The sequence below is a fragment of the Cherax quadricarinatus genome, chromosome 44 (assembly GCF_038502225.1).
Source record: "Cherax quadricarinatus isolate ZL_2023a chromosome 44, ASM3850222v1, whole genome shotgun sequence".
NCBI lineage: Eukaryota > Metazoa > Arthropoda > Malacostraca > Decapoda > Parastacidae > Cherax > Cherax quadricarinatus.
The window spans coordinates 17,004,039-17,028,142 of NC_091335.1; the positions used below are offsets into that span (position 1 = coordinate 17,004,039).

At 37.5% G+C, this 24,104-nt stretch overlaps 2 protein-coding genes across 7 annotated transcripts in view; one reads left to right on the forward strand and one right to left on the reverse strand.

Moving 5' to 3' along the window:
* LOC128697434 (uncharacterized) overlaps positions 1 to 11,064 on the forward strand; it is a 70,489-nt gene extending 59,425 nt beyond the window's left edge. For 3 of the 5 annotated variants that reach the window (XM_053789093.2, XM_053789096.2, XM_070094143.1), the window contains one exon: positions 10,719 to 11,064. The gene's annotated coding sequence lies outside the window, so the exon portion shown is untranslated. Of the gene's footprint in view, positions 1 to 9,623; positions 9,760 to 10,718 lie in introns of all 5 variants that reach the window. The other 2 variants (XR_011393151.1, XR_011393152.1) reach the window with 1 other exon arrangement.
* The window catches only part of LOC128697433 (sialin), a 65,724-nt gene continuing 42,686 nt past the window's right edge, over positions 1,067 to 24,104 (reverse strand). Inside the window, exons 2-11 of one of the 2 annotated variants that reach the window (XM_053789090.2) lie at positions 22,606 to 22,761; positions 21,536 to 21,753; positions 21,062 to 21,295; positions 17,810 to 17,897; positions 16,258 to 16,484; positions 13,647 to 13,796; positions 11,393 to 11,525; positions 10,708 to 10,949; positions 9,615 to 9,741; positions 1,067 to 8,587 (exon numbers count right to left, since the gene is read on the reverse strand). In XM_053789090.2, coding sequence (XP_053645065.1) covers positions 8,487 to 8,587; positions 9,615 to 9,741; positions 10,708 to 10,949; positions 11,393 to 11,525; positions 13,647 to 13,796; positions 16,258 to 16,484; positions 17,810 to 17,897; positions 21,062 to 21,295; positions 21,536 to 21,753; positions 22,606 to 22,753 — 1,668 coding nt within the window. In that variant the 5' untranslated portion in view covers positions 22,754 to 22,761 and the 3' untranslated portion in view covers positions 1,067 to 8,486. The remainder of the gene's footprint in view (positions 8,588 to 9,614; positions 9,742 to 10,707; positions 10,950 to 11,392; positions 11,526 to 13,646; positions 13,797 to 16,257; positions 16,485 to 17,809; positions 17,898 to 21,061; positions 21,296 to 21,535; positions 21,754 to 22,605; positions 22,762 to 24,104) is intronic. The other variant, XM_053789091.2, reaches the window with a different exon arrangement.

Sequence of the window (24,104 nt, forward strand, 5' to 3'; positions counted from 1 at the left end):
TTTTCTTACATGTTAAACCCACAGTTAGGATTTAATACAAGATCAAAAGTGAATATTTATACACTGGCTCTTCTTAAGTTTCTGTAATGACTTGACCAGGCACGGATTCCATACTGGTGCATCATACTTAACCCGTAAATGGTCCAAACGTATATATACGTTTTTTCAAGATTTGAAAGTATGTAAAAAAAGTAGATCTTCCTTTTGTTTTTTTACATTTGAAAATGTGTAAAAAAACTTTGATCTACTTTTTTTTTTTTGTTATATTTGAAAATATGTAAAAAAAACGTAGATCTACTTTTGTAGCACTACACATGTGAACGTAGATCTCCTTGGACCGTTTATGGGTTAAAGATTAATCTGGCATATGTAGTGTTCTTAAAAGGACATTGGCCTTATTGTATACCCAAAGAATACACAGCATGCAGTGCGGTTAAGATGTACACTGTTGATTGAAAAATAAACATTGCTTGACTAACAATATCTTTTATGTCAAAAAAATTCTGCTATTTTTTCTTACTTCCAGGTATGATACAGGTTTATTTTTAGTTTTAGAGTCTCTACTATGTCCCCATATCCATACTGTGGGCAGCACCCAAATAAAAAAAAATACTGGGCATATAATATTCTAAGATAAATTCATTTTAATCATTCCCATCTTCAGTTAGAATTATTCTGTTGCAAAATTTTTACTGAATTGTGGGATAGTCAGCCAGTCACACACAACACATTTAAATTTTTGTATACATAGTTTTCTCGGTACCATTTGCAACTTATGTTATTATCCCCTTGGTTTTTTTATATTTTTTCATTGCTCCCAAAAGCAGCTTGCCCACCTTACCATTAAGTATGGCTGAGGCTGTCCAGTCTAAATAATTAAGCATATTTTTCTGTCTTCCTCCGTAAGCCATGCGTGTTGTAAGAGGCGACTAAAATGCCGGGAGCAAGGAGCTAGTAACCCCTTCTCCTGTATACATTACTAAATGTAAAAGGAGAAACTTTCGTTTTTCCTTTTGGGCCACCCTGCCCCAGTGGGATATGGTAGGTGTGTTGAAAGAAAGAAAGATTTTGCTGTCTTTAGAATTTATTAAAAAATGTAGGCATGAAATAATGATCATAAAATACAGTAGGATCTAGTAATCAGCTTTCATACACAAGTGGAAAAAAGGTCATTTTATATATGTACAATAATATTTTTATATTGGTTTGTGTATAAATATTATTTGCATATCCACTGTATTATTTTTCAAAACTTAGGATTAAATTCATTATAAATACTGTACATACTTTAAAATAATATTTATACACCAAGTATTTTTCCTTCTAAAAGAAAAAGATACATACATATAAACATTCCAAACTTAAAATTTGTGCTTAGTTTTGATTGTAATAATAATAATACTAATCCAAACTTTAAAAAAAAAGCAAGCAAAACCCATTGTTAAAATATCACTCGGGTTTAAACTAGCTGTAAACCTTCAGATGTTTATTATATGTACAGCAGCACCTTATGATCCATAGAGGTTTAATGTTTTATTGTGAAAATTGTATTTAGTAACATGAACAATGACACACTTGAAATTTTAACTTCTGTATAAATTCTGAGGTATTCCTGTCATTACTTATTTATTCATTCAATTTCTATCGCTTGATCAACATGTGGGTTTAACACTTTCCCATGTGAATTAAGTGTATTACCCTCATATTTCTTAACACCACTTCACATTTATAAAACCCAAATGCATCTGAAGTAAACATACAATACATACATTACATTACTCTGTCTTTAATACTCAAATGTTAAACATTTAAGAATAATTCATACATTTTTTAATATATTGTACCACAGACGTATACAGTACAGGAGGACCCAGCTTTACAGTGCTTCACTTTATGGCATTTTGCTAATGCAGCAGCTTTCAGTTAGAGTGGCACCTCGAGTTACTAGCTTAATTCGTTCCAGAAGGCTGTTCGAGTTTCAATACCGAATAAATTTGTTCCCATAAGGCAGTGTTATTCACTAATTTTTGCAAGAGAGCCACTTCGGTTAAACGTTGATTGAGAGAGCAGCAGCTACTGCAAGTTAGCGTAACTCAACTAAATTAAGTAGTACTGAGCTGCTAGTGAAATATAGTAAATGAGAAAAATTAGACATGGTAATATTAGCCTGCATATCTTGTTATTGGCGGCTCGCGAGCCGCGCAATGAATACCACTGCCATAAGGAATAATGAAAATTAGATTAATCCGTTTCAGACCCCCAAAAATACACTTACAAAAACACTTACAAAAATACACTTAAATATAATTGTTTAAGTTGGGAGCTGCTTATAACTCAGAGTACCACTGTATACCCATTCTTCATTTATTTAGACTAACTACATATAAGCTAAGGATGAAAATATTTTAAGTAATGTGTGTACTGTATATGCCTTTTTTTAGGCCTAGCTCTATTGCTCACTTAGTATATGATAATGTAAACATGTTATCAGGCTTTTATATGCATTTGAAAGTGGAAAAAAAGCTATGCTTCACTTTACAGCAGTAGCCCAGAACCTAACCTACTTTATAAATGGGGCCCACCTGAACACACATTATTTGACTTGTTTGTATTCAATAAATAACAAACCTTGCTGCCCTGTATCACTGCATGGTGTGACATCTAATATAGGTAGTTACTTTAATATCTTTATTATGCACCTCACACCCATCCTGTGGACGGTAGTCAAAAGATTACAGAGGTACATAATTTGTCCAGGGACTGGACTCCAAAGTTTTGAGAGCTGAGCAAGTTACAAAGGTAATGAACTAGATCTGGTCACAGTCATGGCCAAGTAACAAAGGTAATGAGCTCCAGGTAGAGCTGGTCACACTCATGACTAATTACAAAGGTAATGAATCATAAACACGTTAATCGTGAGATTTACAAAGGAAATGAGCTCCAGGTAGAGCTGGTCACAATCATGGCAAGTTTCAAAGGTAATGAATCATAAACACGTTAATACATGGTTACAATTATGAACAAATTACAGAGTAATGAGCAGTTAACAAACATTGTGGGGAATTCATCTATTGCCTTCACGGCACGTATAACGGAGATAAAACACCTCAATTACTGGGAGCGCTTGAAGTTCCTGAACCTGTACTCCCTGGAACGTAGGCAGGAGAGATACATGATTATATACACCTGGAAAATCCTAGAGGGACTAGTACCAAACTTGCACATGAAAATCACTCGCTACGAAAGCAAGAGACTCGGCAGACGATGCAACGTCCCCCCAATGAAAAGCAGGGGTGTCACTAGCACGTTAAGAGACAACACAATAAGTGTCATGGGCCCAAGACTATTCAACTGCCTCCCAGCATACATAATGGGAGATTACCAACAGACCCCTGGCTGTCTTCAAGCAGGCACTGGACAAGCACCTAAAGTCAGTACCTGACCAGCTGGGCTGTGGCTCGTACGTTGGATTGCGTGTAGCCAGCAGTAACAGCCTGGTTGATCAGGTCCTGATCCACTATGAGGCCTCATTACAAACCAGGGTGTGGGGGCGTTGACTCCCGAAACTCTCTCCAGGTAAACTCCAGGCCCCAACAACAGATGTTGCTAGGTGCCTGTCCATCCTCAGCAGGACACCCAGTGAATGTGCAATATAGTATATAGTATTTCTCATGTTTATAGGATGCAGCATGGAGGTTGAGACATGAAGCTTATAGTATTAATGACAGGGTTGAGAAATATGAATTCTGATGCTAGGTACACTATCAGCATTTTGTTTCAGCCACAGAATTTAAAATTCTCAAACATAGAACATGTAGTTTCAACCTGAACATTTAATGTTACATGAAGTATAATTATTATAATTTAAAACTTTAAACATACAGCATTTTTTTTTTTTTTTTTTTTTTTAAACAAGTCGGCCGTCTCCCACCGAGGCAGGGTGACCCAAAAAAGAAAGAAAATCCCCAAAAAGAAAATACTTTCATCATCATTCAACACTTTCACCACACTCGCACATTATCACTGTTTTTGCAGAGGTGCTCAGAATACAACAGTCTAGAAGCATAAACATATAAAGATACACAACATATCCCTCCAAACTGCCAATATCAGCATGTAATGCATAAATCAAAATACGTATAGTATTTTGATCTTCAAGCTACAGTATATTATTTCATGTTTACCTTTTCTGAAATACTGATATCAGCAACATTTTGGCTAACAAGTTTAACATGTACATGTACTGTTTTGGTCTATGGTGTGACAAGAAAGTCACACGAGTCTAGTTAATTATTAAAAAAGAAATCAGGCTGACGAGTTACCATATGTAACTTTTCTTAGACAACTCCATTGTTGGTGACAATACATTATCATTTTTAGAACATTAACAAAAAGCAGGGATCAGTTATTTTTAAACAGGTTTTACTACATCTCAGAGCAGCAGTGTAAATTACAATTTCTCAAGTACTGTATATACTAAACTTTTTCATGGAACTAGGAATGCCAGTTATTCTACATTTCAAAAGACTACATATATTTGGAAGGATTTTATTATTCTAACGGACAATGGAAATCTAAGATACTATACAACATGTCTGGTTTGTGAAATATTCACCTTCTCTAATGATACTTAAAGATATTATATTTGCAAGAAAATCACTGCACCCATATAGGTATTTATGGAATATAATCTAGGCTTGCAAGAGTAAGGATATTTGAAAGTTATTTTCAATGTATAAATGTAGTTACCATATTGGTGTCGAAATAAAGTGCTGAACGATTCAAACATACAAGTTCTGCATTTTTTTTTTTTGTGAATATAAGTAACATTTTTAGTAGGAAAAACTTTTTATAAAATTATCTGGACAAGACTGCTTCTCAGTAAGAACAGGAAAATCCCTTGGTACGAAAATTGAGAACATAAAACAACTGCACGGTATTAAAAGTGCTGAGTGGGTACTGTGTAAAGACGTAGTCCTGTATAGTGAAATGAAAAATTAAATATAGTTTTATAGTGTCAGTACCAAAATTTACTAGACCTTAATACAGGATATCAAGGCTCCTCTTCTTCCTGAGACTGGGTTATCTTTACATGATGTAAAGAAGTGCATCAATTTTGCTTGGGAGGCTGTCTTCCACACACACAGTCTATGAATGAACACGCCAGCATATTCTTTGGTGTAAATGACAAGAGTATTTTCTCTTAAAATGCCAGCACTGTTTAACCTCAATGGGTTGAGTGCCTTTCCCACTAATAAAATATGCAGTATATTAAGGGTCTTTCCAGTAGTATTTGCCATTACTGGAGAGCAAGCTGGAAGACAAGGTGAATTATAGATTATTATTATTATTATTATTATATTCAAAAAGAAGCGCTAAGCCACAAGAGCTATACAGCACTGAGGTGAATTATAGAGCCAGGTGAAATACTTATCAATTTGTGCATAACAACTGATATACAATTATCATATGATCTTATTGATCTATGTGCTTATTGTACAAGTACTTTTATATTTTCCTGTATAGTAATATTTTAGTAAAACAAAATACAAAAATAGATTTTTCATACAATGTTGTATTACCTTATAATACTGTAAACGGTATTTTTTATTGAAATGCCTAACACATCTTTATGTTTCTTCCATATCTGAACATTAGCTTAAGCTAGTGGAGACAATTTGCTGCTGACTTCTGACAGTCTATATATAACATGGACCCATTCATCATTTTGGTCATGTGTGCATATATGTCTTCATGTGCATGCTTATATAACAAAAAGTTTTGAAACTTATCTACTCAAAATTGAGTTTTCTTATTTTTTCTAACACTCTGGCTATCTCCCACCGAGGTAAGGTGACTGGGCAAAGAGGAAGACATTTCCAATGTCACTCATTCAATCACTGTCTTGCCGGAAGGGTGCCACCATCACAGTTCAAGTGACCTTCCAAATGACGTCTCTGTTCCTCTGTCAATGTGCAGGCACTGTTCTCCCTGCCTCCAGGATTCAAGTCTGGCTAACTAGTTTCCCTTAATTTCTTCATAAATGTTTCCTTTCTCATACTCAAACAGAACATCAAATCATCAAAACCACTTGCCTCCAATCACTCCTAACATGCTCACTCACACAAGCTTATTGCATGTCCCAACCTCTAGTACTCAAAACAACCTCTTTCCCCTCCATCCAACCTCTCCTAAGATGACCCCTACCCCTTCTTCCTTCCACCAAAACTTTAAACACCCTCTTCAGCCCTCCGAATAATACCTTTGGTGACTCCACACCTAATCTCCAAACCCCAAATTCTCTGTATAATATTCACACCACACACTGTCCTCCAACACATCATCTCTACTGTCACCTCATCCTGACTACTACATTCAAAACCCATGCTTGACACCCATACAACAGTGTTGGGACCACTATACTGTGGTACATTTCCCTTTTTGCCTGCATAGATCAACTTCTTTGTTTCCACAGATGCATCAATGCACTACCCATTCTTACCTTTGTCAGTTCCATGGTTCACCTCACAGAACCATCTGCCGACAAGTCCACTCCACTCCCAACTTTTTGACATTTCGTTATACAATATTTAAAAATTTCAATGCATGGCACTTGAATAGGCTCTTTCTGACAATTTAAAATATTATTTGTTTTAACTTTTAAAATAACAGTACTCATTCTTCACCCCTGAAGTAGTGTAGGCTTCTCACAACCTTGGACATTAGTAGCACAGTTCCAGTAACTTTTTGAAGCACAATATTTCCTATTCATTTGCCAGTTAAGCATTCTCAATGGGACACTAAACACTAGTTCCCTTTTCTACACTGCAAATATTATATATATAGCTCTTTAGGGAAAACCAACTCACTGACTTTGACGGGTTGCAAGCGTCTCACCCTGAATAGGTCAACAGAACAGTTTCTATTATATTTTTGGGAATGCTTACTCCTTTTTCTTTATATAACCAGATTGAGCAATGTTTCGGATTCAGATTCCAGGAGGTAGGGCTCGATATGGCTCATTCCCTCATGGCCATTAACTACAACAAAAATAATTAACTTTTTTGACCCCCTCACCATATCTAAAAAATATATCACATTGTAAAATAATGCCAAAATTGTTAAGAAATATAAAGCTTTAACATAATAGGAGAAGTGAACGTAAAAACAATATACGTACAGTGTACCACATAGTTGTATCCCAAATGGCTGATTCTTTAAATAAAATAAAAAGTGTCATACAATTCAAACAAAATTCACAATGTACTATATAAACTTTTCCCTATCTGCACCAAAAATTATTTAAACAATTGTTGAAAGAGGCTAAATGTTTAGCCATGCTCTACAATGGATACATAAAATCTTAAGAGTAAATTCTAACTATAATTGAAAGACAACACTTGGTGGAAGTAATAATATTACGGCAGGACAAATGTCTGAAGGTATATCTGATATAATTCCATTTCAGGATTCTGTTACAATCTAAATAATATTAACTAAAATTCTGTAGATCACCAGGCAGCTCATCCTCAAAGACTATAAACAACACAACCTGAATAATCAAACCTTTTTGTGCTGATACTCCTATCAAGAGGGGTGCCTTGATGATAGTAAAGGGCTCTTGATCCAAATAAGTGGAGCTCCTTCCTATTTCTTAGATCCCACCTGACTTGCCTCCCATTCCCCATGCACTGTATAACCATTAAGAGTTTAGTGCTTCCCCATGAACATAATCTAGGTACAGAAATGTAACTGGTACTGGGGGACAACCAGATTCAATCCAAGGAAGGGGAGATCAGGTTAAATGTTTTAGATCAAGAGCTTTTCACTAGCATCAAGGACCCTATCTTGAGGGGAAACTATTTCATGAATTTCCATAGGTTGCTTACATTATTTCAACAATACTGTATTATGGAAGCAGAACATTTGTATTCATTTTGAGTAATGCAGTACTATTTATGACCTGGTAATGTACCAAGAATGGCATGTGATACAGTATATCATCATGTGTACTTAGTATGTTAGGATAAGCCTATCTGATTACATGGGCCATTAAGGCTGCAATTAATTTGTACACTTGACAACTTAGTGTATTAAAGTACCATGTGGACACCATGAAATCATGTCTATCAATGTATATACAGAGATACACATCTTTTGGTGTATATACACACCTTTTTGATGTATATGCACAGATATTCATCCATTTCCAGTACACCAAATGAAAAAGATCTCTCAGTGTATATACAGTATATGAATACACATCTCATTGTATATACTGTACCTTGTCATGTGCACTTGTAGTTGCCACTGTCTCAATATTGCAGCACTACAGCTGCATTTATGTGATGCTCAGGACACTATAACAATGTATGAAAGATGATACCCTAAATGATTCATGATACTACGTGAAACACAACATGACTTGTGATAAGGTGAATTGGTTTTTTCGGTACGCTTCTCCTTCGGACGTGCCATTTGCAGTTCTAGCATTCTTCATGATCACTCTTTTCCAATAAGGTTTCCCTAGTTTCATCTGATACCATTGCTACTTTGGTCTCTTGATCTATGATGTATTCCTTGCCTTCTGAAAGAGTGACATAAAAAATATTAATTCAATATATGTCACCACATTGTTTACCTAAAGTATTTCATATCTGAGTAGTAATTTATCGACATTATTGTTTATAAGTTAGGGACAAAGCCCTTTATTGGCTTATTGACACTTCCTGGCTAAGGACAAAGCTATGTCTAAATGGATGACTCATGAAGTTTAACCTAATAAAGAAATGTGTGTATCATCCACAGTCTTATGAATTTCTATTTATATTATGAAAATTTTAATGGAATATTTAAATTTTCATTTGTTAACAAATTAGAAAGATGAACCAGTAACTTAAGATGGTGGTCAACAGGAAAATTAAACTTAGGACAAATTCATTTGACTCTTTCCAACATTTAAACTTCCATACCAAAAAAAAAATTAGAATGCTTTAAAAATACAGCAAGTCTCCATTGGTAGTTCTTTATATGGCCAGGCAGCCATGAACCCAGTAAAGAGTAAAAAAGGCACAATACCGACTGGAACAATGCATCAGTTAATGGTCCAAGTCACACTGAAGCACTGTCAAATATGTGGGGTTATCTGTGTAAAGAACTCAGTATTTTCTTTGGTTTAAATCCTGAGAATATTTCTTCATTTGTCAAACTTATATTGGTATGACCCCAATAGGTTTAGCAATTTTTTTTGGACTACAGTAGTATATAGATTCTCATTTCCTGACAAACTGAAAGCAGAATTTGTAAATATGCATGCTGTGCCAAGAGTATGAAAAATTGGCATAGGGGGCATGTTATGTCAGTGCTAGAAAATGAGAATATTACCCAGTAATTTTCAAAAATGACATCAATGATGATACTTAACATTATTTCTTAGACTCATGAGAGCACATAATCAAATGTATTATACTGTACTTGAAGTAAGAATTAACAAAGCCATGCCCTACAAACATGGCTCTGTAAATCATGTCACTGTCCCTACACAGAGCTAAATGACTCATAATAAGAGTTTTGTGCTTTTTTGTGATTATAATAATAATGCAAATTTTCACTACCTTTGTCAGACTTGGGTTCATTCCATGGCTGGACCTTATTTGATATGAAGATGATATAGAGGGTGTTGGTGACCAAGTAAACAGCCGTTGTGATGAGGAAGACTGACCTCCACGCACTCAGGGTTTGCTGAAGAACAAAGACAGAGTGAGAAAAGCACAAGCCTGGGAACAGCTTGGAGAGATTTTACACCATTCAAAGGGAGGTGAAAGGCTCTGGATCCAATGCATTGGAGCTATCCTCCCATTCCTTGGATCAAGCCTTAATACTTCCCATGCACCATGTTCTGCATAACCTGCACAGGTTTAGCATTTCTCAATTATTTTTTTTTTTTAACAAACTGGCCGTCTCCCACCGAGGCAGGATGGCCCAAAAAGAAAGAAAATCCCCAAAAAGAAAATACTTTCATCATTCAACACTTTCACCTCACTCATATATAATCACTGTTTTTGCAGAGGTGCCCAGAAGACAACAGTTTAGAAGCATATACATATAAAGATATACAACATATCCCTCCAAACTGCCAATATACCAAACCCCTCCTTTAAAGTGCAGATATTGTACTTCTCATTTCCAGTACTCAAGTCTGGCTATATAAAAATAACCAGTTTCCCTGAATCCCTTCACTAAATATTACCCTGCTCACATTCCAACGGCTCTTCAGGTCCCAAATACCATTCGTCTCCATTCACTCCTATTTAACATGCTCACGCATGCTTGCTGGAAGTCCAAGCCCCTTGCCCATAAAACCTCCTTTACCCCCTCCTTCCAACCTTTTTGAGGACGACCCCTACCCTGCCTTCCTTCCCCTACAGATTTATATGCTCTCCATGTCATTCTACTTTGATCCATTCTCTCTAAATGACCAAACCACCTCAACAACCCCTCTTCAGCCCTCTGACTAATACTTTTATTAACTCCACACCTTCTCCACATTTCCACACTCCGAATTCTCTGCATAATATTTACACCACACATTGCCCTTAGACAGGACATCTCCACCGCCTCCTACTTTCCCGTGGAGTTGCATTAGCTTATATAACATGTAAAATGAAATGTTCTTGAAAAAGTGAAACCTTATTCAATATTACTCACATTTCCTTCAGTGATGCTGCCAGTGATCATGGGTGCCAGGATGCCAGCAAAAGATCCGAGTGTGTTGGTAAAGCCCAATAGTGTTCCAGCAAAGTTAGGAGCAAGCTCTTGGTGTGAACAAAGGAATCCACAGTTGGCACTCCCACTGATTCCTACTGCCATGCACAATACCACCATGGCCAGAACCGTATTGCAGTTGACGAAACACATCACCACCAAACCAATCATTGGACCATACATTGCTGCAGAATAAATACTTGCTTTAATATGTATTAATTGCCTTCATTACATATTTTTGATTGCAGGTTTGATTTTAAATCTCAGTGCAACATTAAAATAATAAAAAATTCTGGAAAAGTATTTGATTTCTTCAGTTCTGGAAAAGTATTTAATTTCTTCAGCATTACAAAAAGAAACACATATGCATGATTTTCTGCAGTTATATCCTCTTACAATTAGTGTAGCAGTCCAAATATAAATAAAAGTTATGTGTAAAAAATTTAAAGTTTTTTCCTGTAATCATATTCACATACTTTTCAAATACATAAACTGGGTCTAACATGTTTAAGGTCTGAATAGGAAAAGTAAAAAAAAAAAAAAAAAAGGAGAAATTGTTAATACAATACCTGCAAATTGCCTGCAAATAAATTTAAGTACATAAATGCTTAAACATTAGTATACTTACCCAATGCCATGGAAAGTCTACGAATACTCAGGAGTGGGAGGAGACTGGCTGCAGTGAGTCTGTCCATTAATGAGCCCCAGACATAACCCCACAGCCACATTACTAGGAATGGCAGTGATGACATCAACCCATTCTGCAGTGACAGAAGAGAGTTACTATGAAATATACAGCACAATCTTGTAGGTGAGTATATTTTATTTTACTGTTGACATATGCAGCATGCAGTGCTGTATATACAAAAGTTTACGAGTAAACCCTCAAATGAACATACTAATAGGTGAAATAGGTGGCCAGTAATGGTGAGTATATTGCCATGATCATAAACATTTCTTGCTCCTAAATGAAATTTCCTAGTGCATTGTACCTTGTTCATCCTGACTCCATTAAAAAAGGAAGGACTTACTACTAAACATCTGAATTTTGGTAAACAATGCCTTAAAACAACGTGCAACTTTTTTTTACTTTATTTCGTTCAAGGAGATGCCTTTCTGCCACTGATGGGATAGAAGTTCAAAGTAGAAGCAAATTATATGAAGAAACAGATTTATTTTCTCTCAGTTTCATATAATACCTGGAGTTATCAAGTGATAAAAATCATGCACTATTTAACCCTTTCAGGGTTTCGGACGTACTAGTGTGGCTTACGCACCAGGGTTTTTTTGACGTACTAGTACGCATAAATTCTAGTGCCCTCAAATATAGTGAGAGAAAGCTGGTAGGCCTACATATGAAAGAATGGGTCTATGTGGTCAGTGTGCACAGTATAAAAAAAATCCTGGAGCACACAGTGCGTAATGAGAAAAAAAAACTTTGACCGTGTTTTTGAATTAAAACAGCGACTTGCACTGTATTTTCGTATGGTATTTATTGTTGTATTCTAGTTTTCCTGGTCTCATTTTATAGAATGGAAGACATATTACAGAAATTAAGATGATTTTGACTGGTTTTACAATGAAAAGTACCTTGAAATTGAGCTCAATTTAGCAGAAATGTGATTTTTACCAAAGTTCAAAAGTAAACAAATCATGCTAAGCGTCCAATACACGTCAACTGGTGAGTCTAACATTCTTTTAGAAGTGCGTCGATATTATTTATAACATTTCTACACTAATGCAGTAGTCTGCATAACAGTAAATCTTCTATTTTTTGTGAGAATAAAAATTCAAAGTAGAAAGCAAAAGAATGTAAGAAGAGCGTGGGGATGTGACTAATGAACAGAGGAAATGTTATTTTAGTGCCAGGAATGTCTTTCTTGTTTATTCTGGACCCTATTTGGAAATTGGCATCTTTTGAAATTTGTGTGAAATTGGCAAAATTGCTAAATTCTGACCACTGTATTGGATAGTTTAAATCGGTAAATGGGTGGTTTCTTGTACTCATTCGATAGAAAAAATGGAGTTCTAGCAAAATAGTTATGATTTTTGTCAACTAGTACAGTGCAATTGGCCGAAAATAGGGCTCAAAGTGGGCAAAATCGCCGATGCGTAAACATCGTCGAGACCGCTAACTTAGCGAGAGCATAATTCCGTAAGTTTTCCATCAAATTTCATACTTTTGGTGTCATTATGATCGGGAAAAGATTCTCTATCTTTTCACAAGAAAAAATATTTTTTTTTTTTAAATTTGGGCGACCCTGAGAGCAAGTCTGGGAGAGGGCCTGGGGACCCTGAAAGGGTTAAAATGCTGTATGACCCAATGGCTATAGCTCTTATATTTTTATTAAATAAAATAATATTATCTATTAAGTAATTTCATAATCATTCCACCTTGCTTAATACTTGTATTACTTTATCATTATTATACTCGTGGGGAAGTGTTGGGGTCAAACAGTGCTAGGGTAACGGGAGGTAATTAAGTTTAAGCAGAGGAAAGGAAGGGTCGCTTCAATTCCTTATATCAAAAGCCCTTCATCACCATTAATTGGCACTCCTTTTGAAGTATTGTATAAATTTTATTGCTTTCCTATTTATATTTTAGAATACTGTACTTAACCTCTCCTTGCCCTGATCCCAAATTACTGCATATAGCCCTAGATCAACACATCTGACATTTGAATTCCTTCACCACTCTGAACTAATCTGACCCTTCAAGAAAGGTGCCTTGATGCTGGTGAAAGGATCTTGATCTAAGGAATTGAAGCTATCCTCCTTTGGATTGAACCTGATTACCTCCCATTCTCAAGGTGCTTGTATGACCCCCTATAAACTTTGGACAGCCCCATGAATATAATAATAAATAACATGAATGAACTGACCTGGCTCATATCAAAGTGCTGGATGTTCTTGAGGTAGGTTGGCAGCTCAGTGAGGAGGGTGTAGAAGCCAAAGTCATAGCCTAGTGATCCAGCCATCAGTCCCCAGAAAGGCAGCGAGAGTGCAATATCCTTCCATGGTATGGCCACAACCTGTGCACATACATTCAATTAACTGACATCATTATTAAAAGAATTGTATAAAAATACATACTTTGCACCACAGATACTTCTTTAGGCCAAAATTTTTGTACTGTAAATAAATGCTGTTCAATGTAATTACAGTGGAACCTAGGTTTTCGTCTTTAATTCATTCCAGAGAGTCTGACAAAAACCAAATACGTATAATGAAAACTGAAGCAATATTTCCCATAAGAAATAATGTAAATCCAATTAATCCGTTCCACACACCCACACACACTCACACACACTCTTGTTGGTGTAGGAAAACAGCAAGGAGGGGAGAGGGAGAGGTTATCTCTACTACCATCACTACTGCCATCCCAACCACTACCACCATCACCACCACCCTCAACCACCACCACTACAACCCTCTCTACCTTTGTAGAGGGTGGTAGTGATATTTCTCCACAAAACTTTGCAACCCATTCCACTTTCATACTTTGCTACGAGTTCTTTCTTGAATTCTATCATGTTTCTCACCTCCTTTATCAAAGGGCTAGCACCTGGAACTTTCTTTGGTCCCATGGTGGCTTATTTAGCAGTCACACTCAATAAACAAGCACAAAAAAATGTATTATTAAAAAGTGTTTCGTATGAATGTGCAGGGTAATGTTCACTCAACGAGAAACAAAGCCAGACTGACTCAGAATGCGTGCGTGGAATGCTTTGTGTGGGCGCGGGCAGACAGTCACATTCCGTATGAGGGATGAAAACCGAGGGGATGAACGAAAACTGGGACAATATTTTCATGAAAAAAGTAGTCGAAAACTGAATTCGACGAAAACCAGGGCAAACGAAAACCAAGGTTCTGCTGTACTGTACTGTGTAAAGAAAAAATATTTATTTCTTCAATCATACAGTTAAATGAGTTTCCATTACATGTTATCTTAATACCATAATGAATACATTTCTTAATTCTTTACAGGATGTAAATAATGATCTATACACAAATAACCTGCACATAGGAGAAAAAAACCTATGACTTTGGTCTGACTTGGACTAGTTCAGGGGTGGGGAACCTGCAGCCTTCTAGAGGATTAAGTGCAGCCTTCTGAATGAGTTATTTTTCTTGAAGTTATTATATAATAATTAACAGTTTACAAAATAACCTACATTTTGCAGTACATATCTCTAATCAAAATTTCTTGCATGCAGCCTTATTAGATTATAGCCAATTTTAATGTGGCCTTCCAACATGAAAAGATTCCCCACCCCTGGACTAATTAATGATTCAAGTCAGATTAAAATGTCATCATAAGTTTCTTTCTCCTATGTGCAGGTTATCTGTATACTGTTCTAGTCACGGTATTATGCCTTTTTATTCAATAATGATCTAGTATATATATATATATATATATATATATATATATATATATATATATATATATATATATATATATATATATATATATATATATATATATATATATATATTATTTTTTTATTTATTATCACACCGGCCGATTCCCACCAAGGCAGGGTGGCCCGAAAAAGAAAAACTTTCACCATCATTCACTCCATCACTGTCTTGCCAGAAGGGTGCTTTACACTACAGTTTTTAAACTGCAACATTAACACCCCTCCTTCAGAGTGCAGGCACTGTACTTCCCATCTCCAGGACTCAAGTCCGGCCTGCCGGTTTCCCTGAATCCCTTCATAAATGTTACTTTGCTCACACTCCAACAGCACGTCAAGTATTAAAAACCATTTGTCTCCATTCACTCCTATCAAACACGCTCACGCATGCCTGCTGGAAGTCCAAGCCCCTCGCACACAAAACCTCCTTTACCCCCTCCCTCCAACCCTTCCTAGGCCGACCCCTACCCCGCCTTCCTTCCACTACAGACTGATACACTCTTGAAGTCATTCTGTTTCGCTCCATTCTCTCTACATGTCCGAACCACCTCAACAACCCTTCCTCAGCCCTCTGGACAACAGTTTTGGTAATCCCGCACCTCCTCCTAACTTCCAAACTACGAATTCTCTGCATTATATTCACACCACACATTGCCCTCAGACATGACATCTCCACTGCCTCCAGCCTTCTCCTCGCTGCAACATTCATCACCCACGCTTCACACCCATATAAGAGCGTTGGTAAAACTATACTCTCATACATTCCCCTCTTTGCCTCCAAGGACAAAGTTCTTTGTCTCCACAGACTCCTAAGTGCACCACTCACTCTTTTTCCCTCATCAATTCTATGATTCACCTCATCTTTCATAGACCCATCCGCTGACACGTCCACTCCCAAATATCTGAATACGTTCACCTCCTCCATACTCTCTCCCTCCAATCTGATATTCAATCTTTCATCACCTAATCTTTTTGTTATCCTCATAACCTTACTCTTTCCTGTATTCACCTTTAATTTTCTTCTTTTGCACACCCTACCAAATATGAGTAATATATACTAGATCATTATATATACCTCTGCTCTCTTAATGTCTTTTTCACATGACTGAATTTGAGCCAACTCCTTGTTAGAGATCCTGGGATGATGCTCAGGCCGGTCATGTATCAACAGGAACCAAGCGACACCCCATATAAGACCCAGCCCACCGAACAGGTAGAAGGGCGATGGCCAGCCATCCAAGAAACCCGATGAACACAACCAACCACCCACAGGCAAACAAATCACGGTGCCCAGTGGGAAACCTGAAAGATTCAATGTTAACAGGTGTAGAATGGATCTTGGAACCTTAATAATGATACAGTATATTCTTTTCTCATATCAAGAGCAAAATTCCTGTAAGTTTTGTTAGCAAAAGAATTGGTACCTTCACACAAGGAAAAATTAATACATCAAAATCAGTGTACTTTATTTGTAACAATTATTTTTACTGACTAGTATTTATTTTTACAATATACAATACCATACAATTTTTATTTCTTGATGCATTACAAATAATGTATAAAGTTTACATGTAATAAAACATCAGTAAGCACAAAAGAAAGCCACAAATTAAGTGATGCATGTCAGGCCAAAATCTTTCAAAACTACATACACTGTTACAGGAGTTTGTGACTAAAATGTTACCCAGAAATCCAAGGCACAATATGACATTGTGGCCTCACTCAACAATGATTTGATTTAATTTAATTTCCTGTGGTTCTCTCTTCTGCCACACAAATATCTTTCATACCTTCTTACTTCCCCAAAAACACCTACCTCACTGCATCCCCCCTTACAAGAAATGACCTCACTTCATCATTCCTCCAGAGAAACCATCCTGCTTCATCCCTCTACCACAGAAATAAAAATACAAATATGTTAACACCAATACTGTATATTACCCCATTAGCATTTGGTCATTGAAATAATAAAGGGATTTAAATATGCTTCTTGAATGTTATAGATTGGCCTATTCTAAGACCTTTTTCCTCCTGTTACTTTTGCTGTATCTTTTTTTTTTTTTTTTTTTTTTTTTTTTTTACAATTTTTTATTGTGATAAGGAAAGTCACTCTCCTAGGTCTAGAATTACACTGATACACAACTTGACTTTTCACTCCACTTGGGTAAGAGCTAGTTAGGGCTCTTTGACTAGTTACTTTAAAGATGACAGAGTTTCTCTACTGGCTTGCAGCAATGTTAAAAATTCCCCTATCAGAAAAGTAGAATGCTAATTACTGATTCTCAGCACTGGCATGACAGTGGTTGCTGAATCAGTGACTGGATCATAAAATGCTTTACTGTTTCCTGACAAACAAATGCCAAGAAAAACAAAGTTAATGTTTAATAAATGAAAAATGAGGAAAAATGGGTTCTCTGGTGGGGAAATGAAGTGAGAAAGGTTTCTGCTTAACACTTTAAGCAACCACTGGCTTACTGGTGCTATGTGCTCTTTATTAAGCATCCACTAGCTTACCATAGCACATTTCCATTCTATTTAAACATAAATCATCACATTTTTGTATCTTTGGATATGTGCACCAGACACACATTTCTCTATTCACATGTGATTGGATGATGCAGACTAACCTGAGAAGATGATGGTGTTGTACCTGCTTCTCTCTGTGGGAGTGACCCAGGTGGCCAGCATGGAGTTAATGGCTGGGAACACCACTCCCTACAGTGTACATATAAACTAATTATATGAAATGTAAGAGCCTGATGGCATATATTGCTTTACACAAAGTATAGTTGCAGAATTTTATGCAGTCACTAAAAAACTATTTCTTTATATGAGTTTTAGGCTTTATATTGTTTAACTGATATGCAAGAATACTACAAAAGCATTTTGACTTGTGAATCACAGAAATTTGGTATGTACAACTATTTTAGTCAAAACAAGGTGCTCCACTTATAATAATAATAATAATAATAATAATATGAGAAAATACTGTTAGCTTGGCACCATACTTGTGCCAAATGCCCGACCACCCTCTCTGAGAAGCATGGTACCCAGACTGATATACATACCTAGCTAGCCCAGTTGGCTCCATCCCAGTGGAAGTAAACTTTCCCCCTGGTTAGTGGAGGACACTCACTACAACTCTACACATGAGAAATGCCTTTACACCAGCAAAGGCTAACACAATGCAATGAATCCATGATCACCACCCATGTTAAAAATCTTCTAATCAACTGAAATCATTTATAGCACAAGGTGATAAGAATAGTGTTATAGTGAATGAAATATTGGAAGCCAGAATAAAAGAAACGATAAGGAAGGAAATGAATGTACAGTATTTATGTACTGTAAATTGGAGGCAGTCTAAACAGATTTATCACCAGATGGGTTTATGAAAGATGAGGTAAATCATAAAATATACAATAGACAGTAAGCTACAGGAATCTAGAACTAAAGAAGTTTATCAACAGTGCCATAAAGGGAAAAAGCATCACGAGTACAGTAGCAGTAATGCTGTTGTATGGTCTTGAAGCAAGGTCTATGAACATTGCAAGAGGATGAGAAGCACTAAAAATGTACTGTCTGATATTAATATTTAGTATGAATATTATGCAGACACTAAGATATAAAGTATGGTAATTAAAGATAATGTGGTGGTGGTATGAAAGGTATAATTCAAAGTTGCTGTAGAAGAACATAGTATACCATCCATTTACCATAAATGGTAAAACCACATAAACAGTAGGAGAGTACAGTACTGTATGTGCAAACCTAACATGAGGAATAATGTAATGGAAGATACAGCATATAAACAAAGGAATCAAAAATGGGATGCTGCGGGGGCATTGATCCCCGAAACCCTCTCCAGGTATACTCCAGATAAACCATCACTACAGAAGCAACAATTGTAAAATTATCAAACACAAGTGATCAAACAATTCTTTAATTTGAGCCTTCAACATGACCACCTTTGGGTCTAGCATGTTTGCAGAACTGACTTTATGCATTATGCTATCCTAATTTCTGAAAAAGCTCCTAACCTCTGGTACCCACATAAACTGACTGACAATGTATTTACTAAAGCTAGGAAGGCATTCTATAGAATTGAACCCAGGACTGAATATGTTTAGGAGAATGTGATGATCTTGCACTGCAATAACTACTCTTTCTACACAGGATCATGTATATCAAGAGGTGTATTTGTCTCAAGGGATGTGTTCTGAGAGTTTACTTTAATCTCTGATTTAGAGACCAAGTATCCTTGATTGGTTGTGTACAGATAACATGCAGCCTTAAGTACTGTAACCTTGTGCAGTCTATGTAGGCTTTAAACCCAATTAATTAACCATCTCACAATCTCTAAAGCATCCCTGAACAAAACTATGGATATGGAATTTTCTATCAGCACATGTGTACCAGGCTACTGGAGCTTGAAGCAAAAACTATTTAAATTAAAAGACACTAGTATTACTTCTGTGATTGAATTACCTCTTAAGTTAAAACACACAAATTTCAATGATGAGAAATTTCAATTACTGTACTCCGATATGGAAAACGTGAGGAAATTAAAACTTCATCGGAGTATAAAACAAATTCCAACCACACAATAGAGTGAAAAACTAATGTCAAAGACCTGGGAGTGATCACGTCAGAGTATCTCACCTTCAAAGACCATAACATTGTATCAATCGCATCTGCTAGAAAAATGACAGGATGGATAATGAGAACCTTCAAAACTAGGGATGCCAAGCCCATGATGACACTCTTCAGGTCGCTTGTTCTATCTAGGCTGGAATATTGCTGCACACTAACAGCATCTTTCAAGGCAGGTGAAATTGCTGACCTAGAAAATGTAGTGAACCTTCACGGCGCACATAACTGCGATAAACCACCTTAATTACTGGGAATGCTTTAAGTTCCTCAACCTGTACTCCATAGAATGCAGGCAGGAGAGATACATGATTATATACACTTGGAAAATCCTAGAGGGACTAGTACCGAACTTGCATACGAAAATCACTCCCTATGAAAGCAAAAGACTCCGCAGACGATGCAACATCCCCCCAGTGAAAAGCAGGGGTGTCACTAGCATGATAAGAGACAACACAGTGTCAGGGGCCCAAGACTGTTCAACTGCCTCCCAGCATACATCAGGGGGATTACCAATAGACCCCTGGCTGTCTTCAAGCTGGCACTGGACAAGCACCCAAAGTCAGTACCTGACCAGCCAGACTGTGGTTTGTACGTTGGATTACATGCAGCCAGCAGTAACAGCCTGGTTGATTGGGCCCTGATCCACCATGAGGCCTGGTCACAGACAGGTCGTGGGGGCGTTGGCCCCCGGAACTCTCTCCAGGTATACCCCAGGTTAGCCCTTCTTATCATGCCATACTGTAGCTACATTTTCTTGAAGGTTCAGAGGCAGTGCATTCCTCAAGGAAAATTCCTTGACATTGACAAGGAACTCTTTAGTCTACGGATAATATTAGACTTGTCATCCTCTTGAACTGAACCTAACTTATAAATAGTGCTTGACAGTGATGAGATCTATAGTAGATTATGATGATAAGTGTAATGATGGCTTAGAAAAATTTAAATTACTGGAAATGGGGTATATTTAGGTGCTTATTTGGATACATCAGCATATTCCATAAACTCCCCCCCCTTCCCCCTTCCCTTCATACTAACGTTCATTCCACAAATAAACCTCACATAGAAGACTGAAATTTCGGACAACATTTTGGTCTGACTTGTTAATGGTCCCAGATGGAGTGAAATGCTGTCATAAGTTTCAGTCTCCCATGTGCAGGTTATTTGTGTACTGTTCCAGTCATGGAACTGTACCTTTTTTATTCTTTAATATTCATTCTTTGTCTCACCTGTACAATGCCAATGATGACTCTGACAGCAATTAAGAGCTCAGTAGAGAACCTGGCACTCAATGGAGTAAGAACAGTGAGGAGGGCAGACAGTACGATGCCCGAGCCAAACACCAACTTTCCTCCCATATACTCAGCTGCCCGTCCACCCAGGATGTTGGTGCAGCAGTATCCCCAGAAGAAGGATCCCAGGATCACTCCTTGGATGGATTCATCCCAGTCAAACTCTCCCACCTGCAAAGAAGTCTAACTGAAGCAATGACTCAGAAAAAGTGCACATATGGGTAACTCACCCCTATGTGCATCTTATAGTGAGTCACAATATACCCATCCTGGGGATGGTAGGTAAAAGATTACAGACACACAATTCGTCCAGTGGTTCCCCCCCACCCCCCAATCTGAATAATTTTTTTTATCACATTTATTCCTGAAAGTTGTAAAGACTAGTTAAAAAAATAAGGAGTTGAAACTCACTATTTTAGTTTGTTTTGTGATGCCAGAGGTGTTGGTGTCAGCGAGTTGGTTGGAGGCTGGGCACATGTTGGAGGCCTCGTGGGTGACATTACCATGGTGTTCCTGGGAACCTGCCATAGCCACAATTGCGATGGAAAGTACTACCCGCATAGCGTACATGAGAGCAATACCCACCAGGGCCAGGATGGCTAGTGTGTACCGCACCTGCCAGCATCCCCCTGTGATTAAAAAGAACATAAAATTGGAGGAGTGCTGTAGGCCTACTGGCACAGGCAGGTCCTTTTTAAATTAGGTATGTTTAACCTATTTTTTCGTTTCATTGAGTAACTCATCTATAACTACTGCTAAATCAGTGTAGTACTTTCCAATATCCTTTCTAAATCTGAATTTATCCAACTTAAATTTATTAATCCAATTTTAATCCATAAATATGTTATGCATAACCCAACAAGTGGCAGCTCAGATTCTCTATGCAAGAAACACTTTATTTCATAGAGTTTGACCTATAGTTTGGCTTAATGAAGAAAAATATTTTGTTCAGATTAACCCAGTGATTTAGTAACCCAGAATAACCCAATAAAGCTATGTTATCAGACTGTCTGGCTTATTTCCATTGGGGTCCTTTAATCCTCTTCCCTTAGATATAACCCACAACAGTCGACTAACACCCAGGTACCTACTTACTGCTAGGTGAACAGGGACAACATATGTATGGCAACATGCCTATTATCTCCACTAATTCAGGGATTAAACACCAGTGTCTGGGTATGTGAGCAGAGGTTGCTACCAACTGAGTCACAACAACTATCCATAGTGGACCATCACCACTCGCAAACGGCCATGATAAAGCCCCAAAGTTGGTCAAATGTTGTGAAATAAAGGTAATGACACAACTGAAAATAACTCGCTAGACGAGAGCGAGTCCTTGCCAAACCAGTCCTAAAATTTTACTCTCAGACACTGGCCTGCTAGTTTTAGGCCTGGCTTGCTAGGGGTTCGAAAGCTCCTTAAGGAGGTTAAGGTTTTATGCTGCTTAAAGTATATTTAAACTATCTGGTATGCAGTCTTACCTTCGTATCTGTCTTCCAAGTCAATGCTATCAGAGTGGAGTTGGAGGGACTTAGTGTTTGATGGCTGAGGTTGAGGATGTTCCTGGGGCTTGTGTTCGCCTATCACCTCCCCTGTGGGACTCATCAGTGATGGGTCCACACGAGTCATCTTACCTGCTGCACAAACATGTATCTTGTTAATTAATAAACATTTCCAGGTTAACATCCCTCCCCAACGTTTACAGTAATAGACGTTTGGGGGGTTAATGGTATATAATACCAACAAGCTGATGAATAAGACATGTGTCGCTACCTACCTGGAGGTGTTCCGGAGGTCATTGCCCCCGCCCCATTTTTCAGTCCCACTCAAGTGAATACTGGAGACTGGAATAAGTGGAATTTACACCATGGTTAAAATTTTGCACCTTTACCCATCAAGTTGGTGGCCTCGATGCAGGCCACCAACTAGCTACCCTTCCCTTCCTCGGAACAAACCCAGTTAACCTCTATTCCTCAGGCTCTGTATGACCCACAAAGCTGAGGCACTCTCCTTCCATTGAATGGAATTCAGGGGGAAAATACGATGTGTGACATGGAAATTTTAGGGAGGAATTTTAAGGGAGAGATTTAAGGAGAGGAATTTAAATTAAGGCATTTGAAGAGAAATTTATTAAGGAGAAGGGTACATAAGAGGGGGTTTATTAAAGGTAAGGGGTTATTAAGGAAGAGTGTATTAAAGGTAGCAAAGAACTACAGGCCGATAGTGCTAACATCCCATATCATAAAAATCTCTGAAAGGGTTCTAAGAAGTAAGATCACCACCCATCTCGATACCCATCAATTACACAACCCAGGGCAGCATGGGTTTAGAGTAGGTCTCTCCTGTCTGTCCCAACTACTGGACCACTATGACAAGGTCCTGGATGCTCTAGAAGACAAACAAAACGCAGATGTAGTATACGCAGACTTTGAAAAAGGCTTTGACAAGTGTGACCATGGTGTAATAGCACACAAAATGTGTGGTAAAGGAATAACACGAAAAGTTGGTAGCTGGATGTATAATTTCCTAACAAATAGAACACAAATAGTAGTAGTAAACAGAGTAAAGTCTGAGGCAGCTACGATGAAAAGCTATTCCACAAGGCACAGTACTCGCTCCCATGCTGTTCCTCATCCTCATATCTGACATAGACAAGGATATAAGCCACAGCACCGTGTCTTCCTTTGCAGATGACACCTGAATTTGCATGACAGTGTCCTCCATTGAAGACACTACAAGACTCCAGGCGGACATCAACCAAATCTTTAAATGGGCCTCAGAAAACAATATGAAGTTCAATGATGAGAAATTTCAATTAGTCCGATATGGTAAACGTGAGGATTATTATTATAATCAAAAAGAAGCGCTAAGCCACAAGGGCTATACAGCAGTAAACGTGAGGAAATTAAAACTATATCGGAGTATAAAACAAATTCCAACGCCACCATAGAGTGAAAAACTAATGTAAAAGACCTGGGAG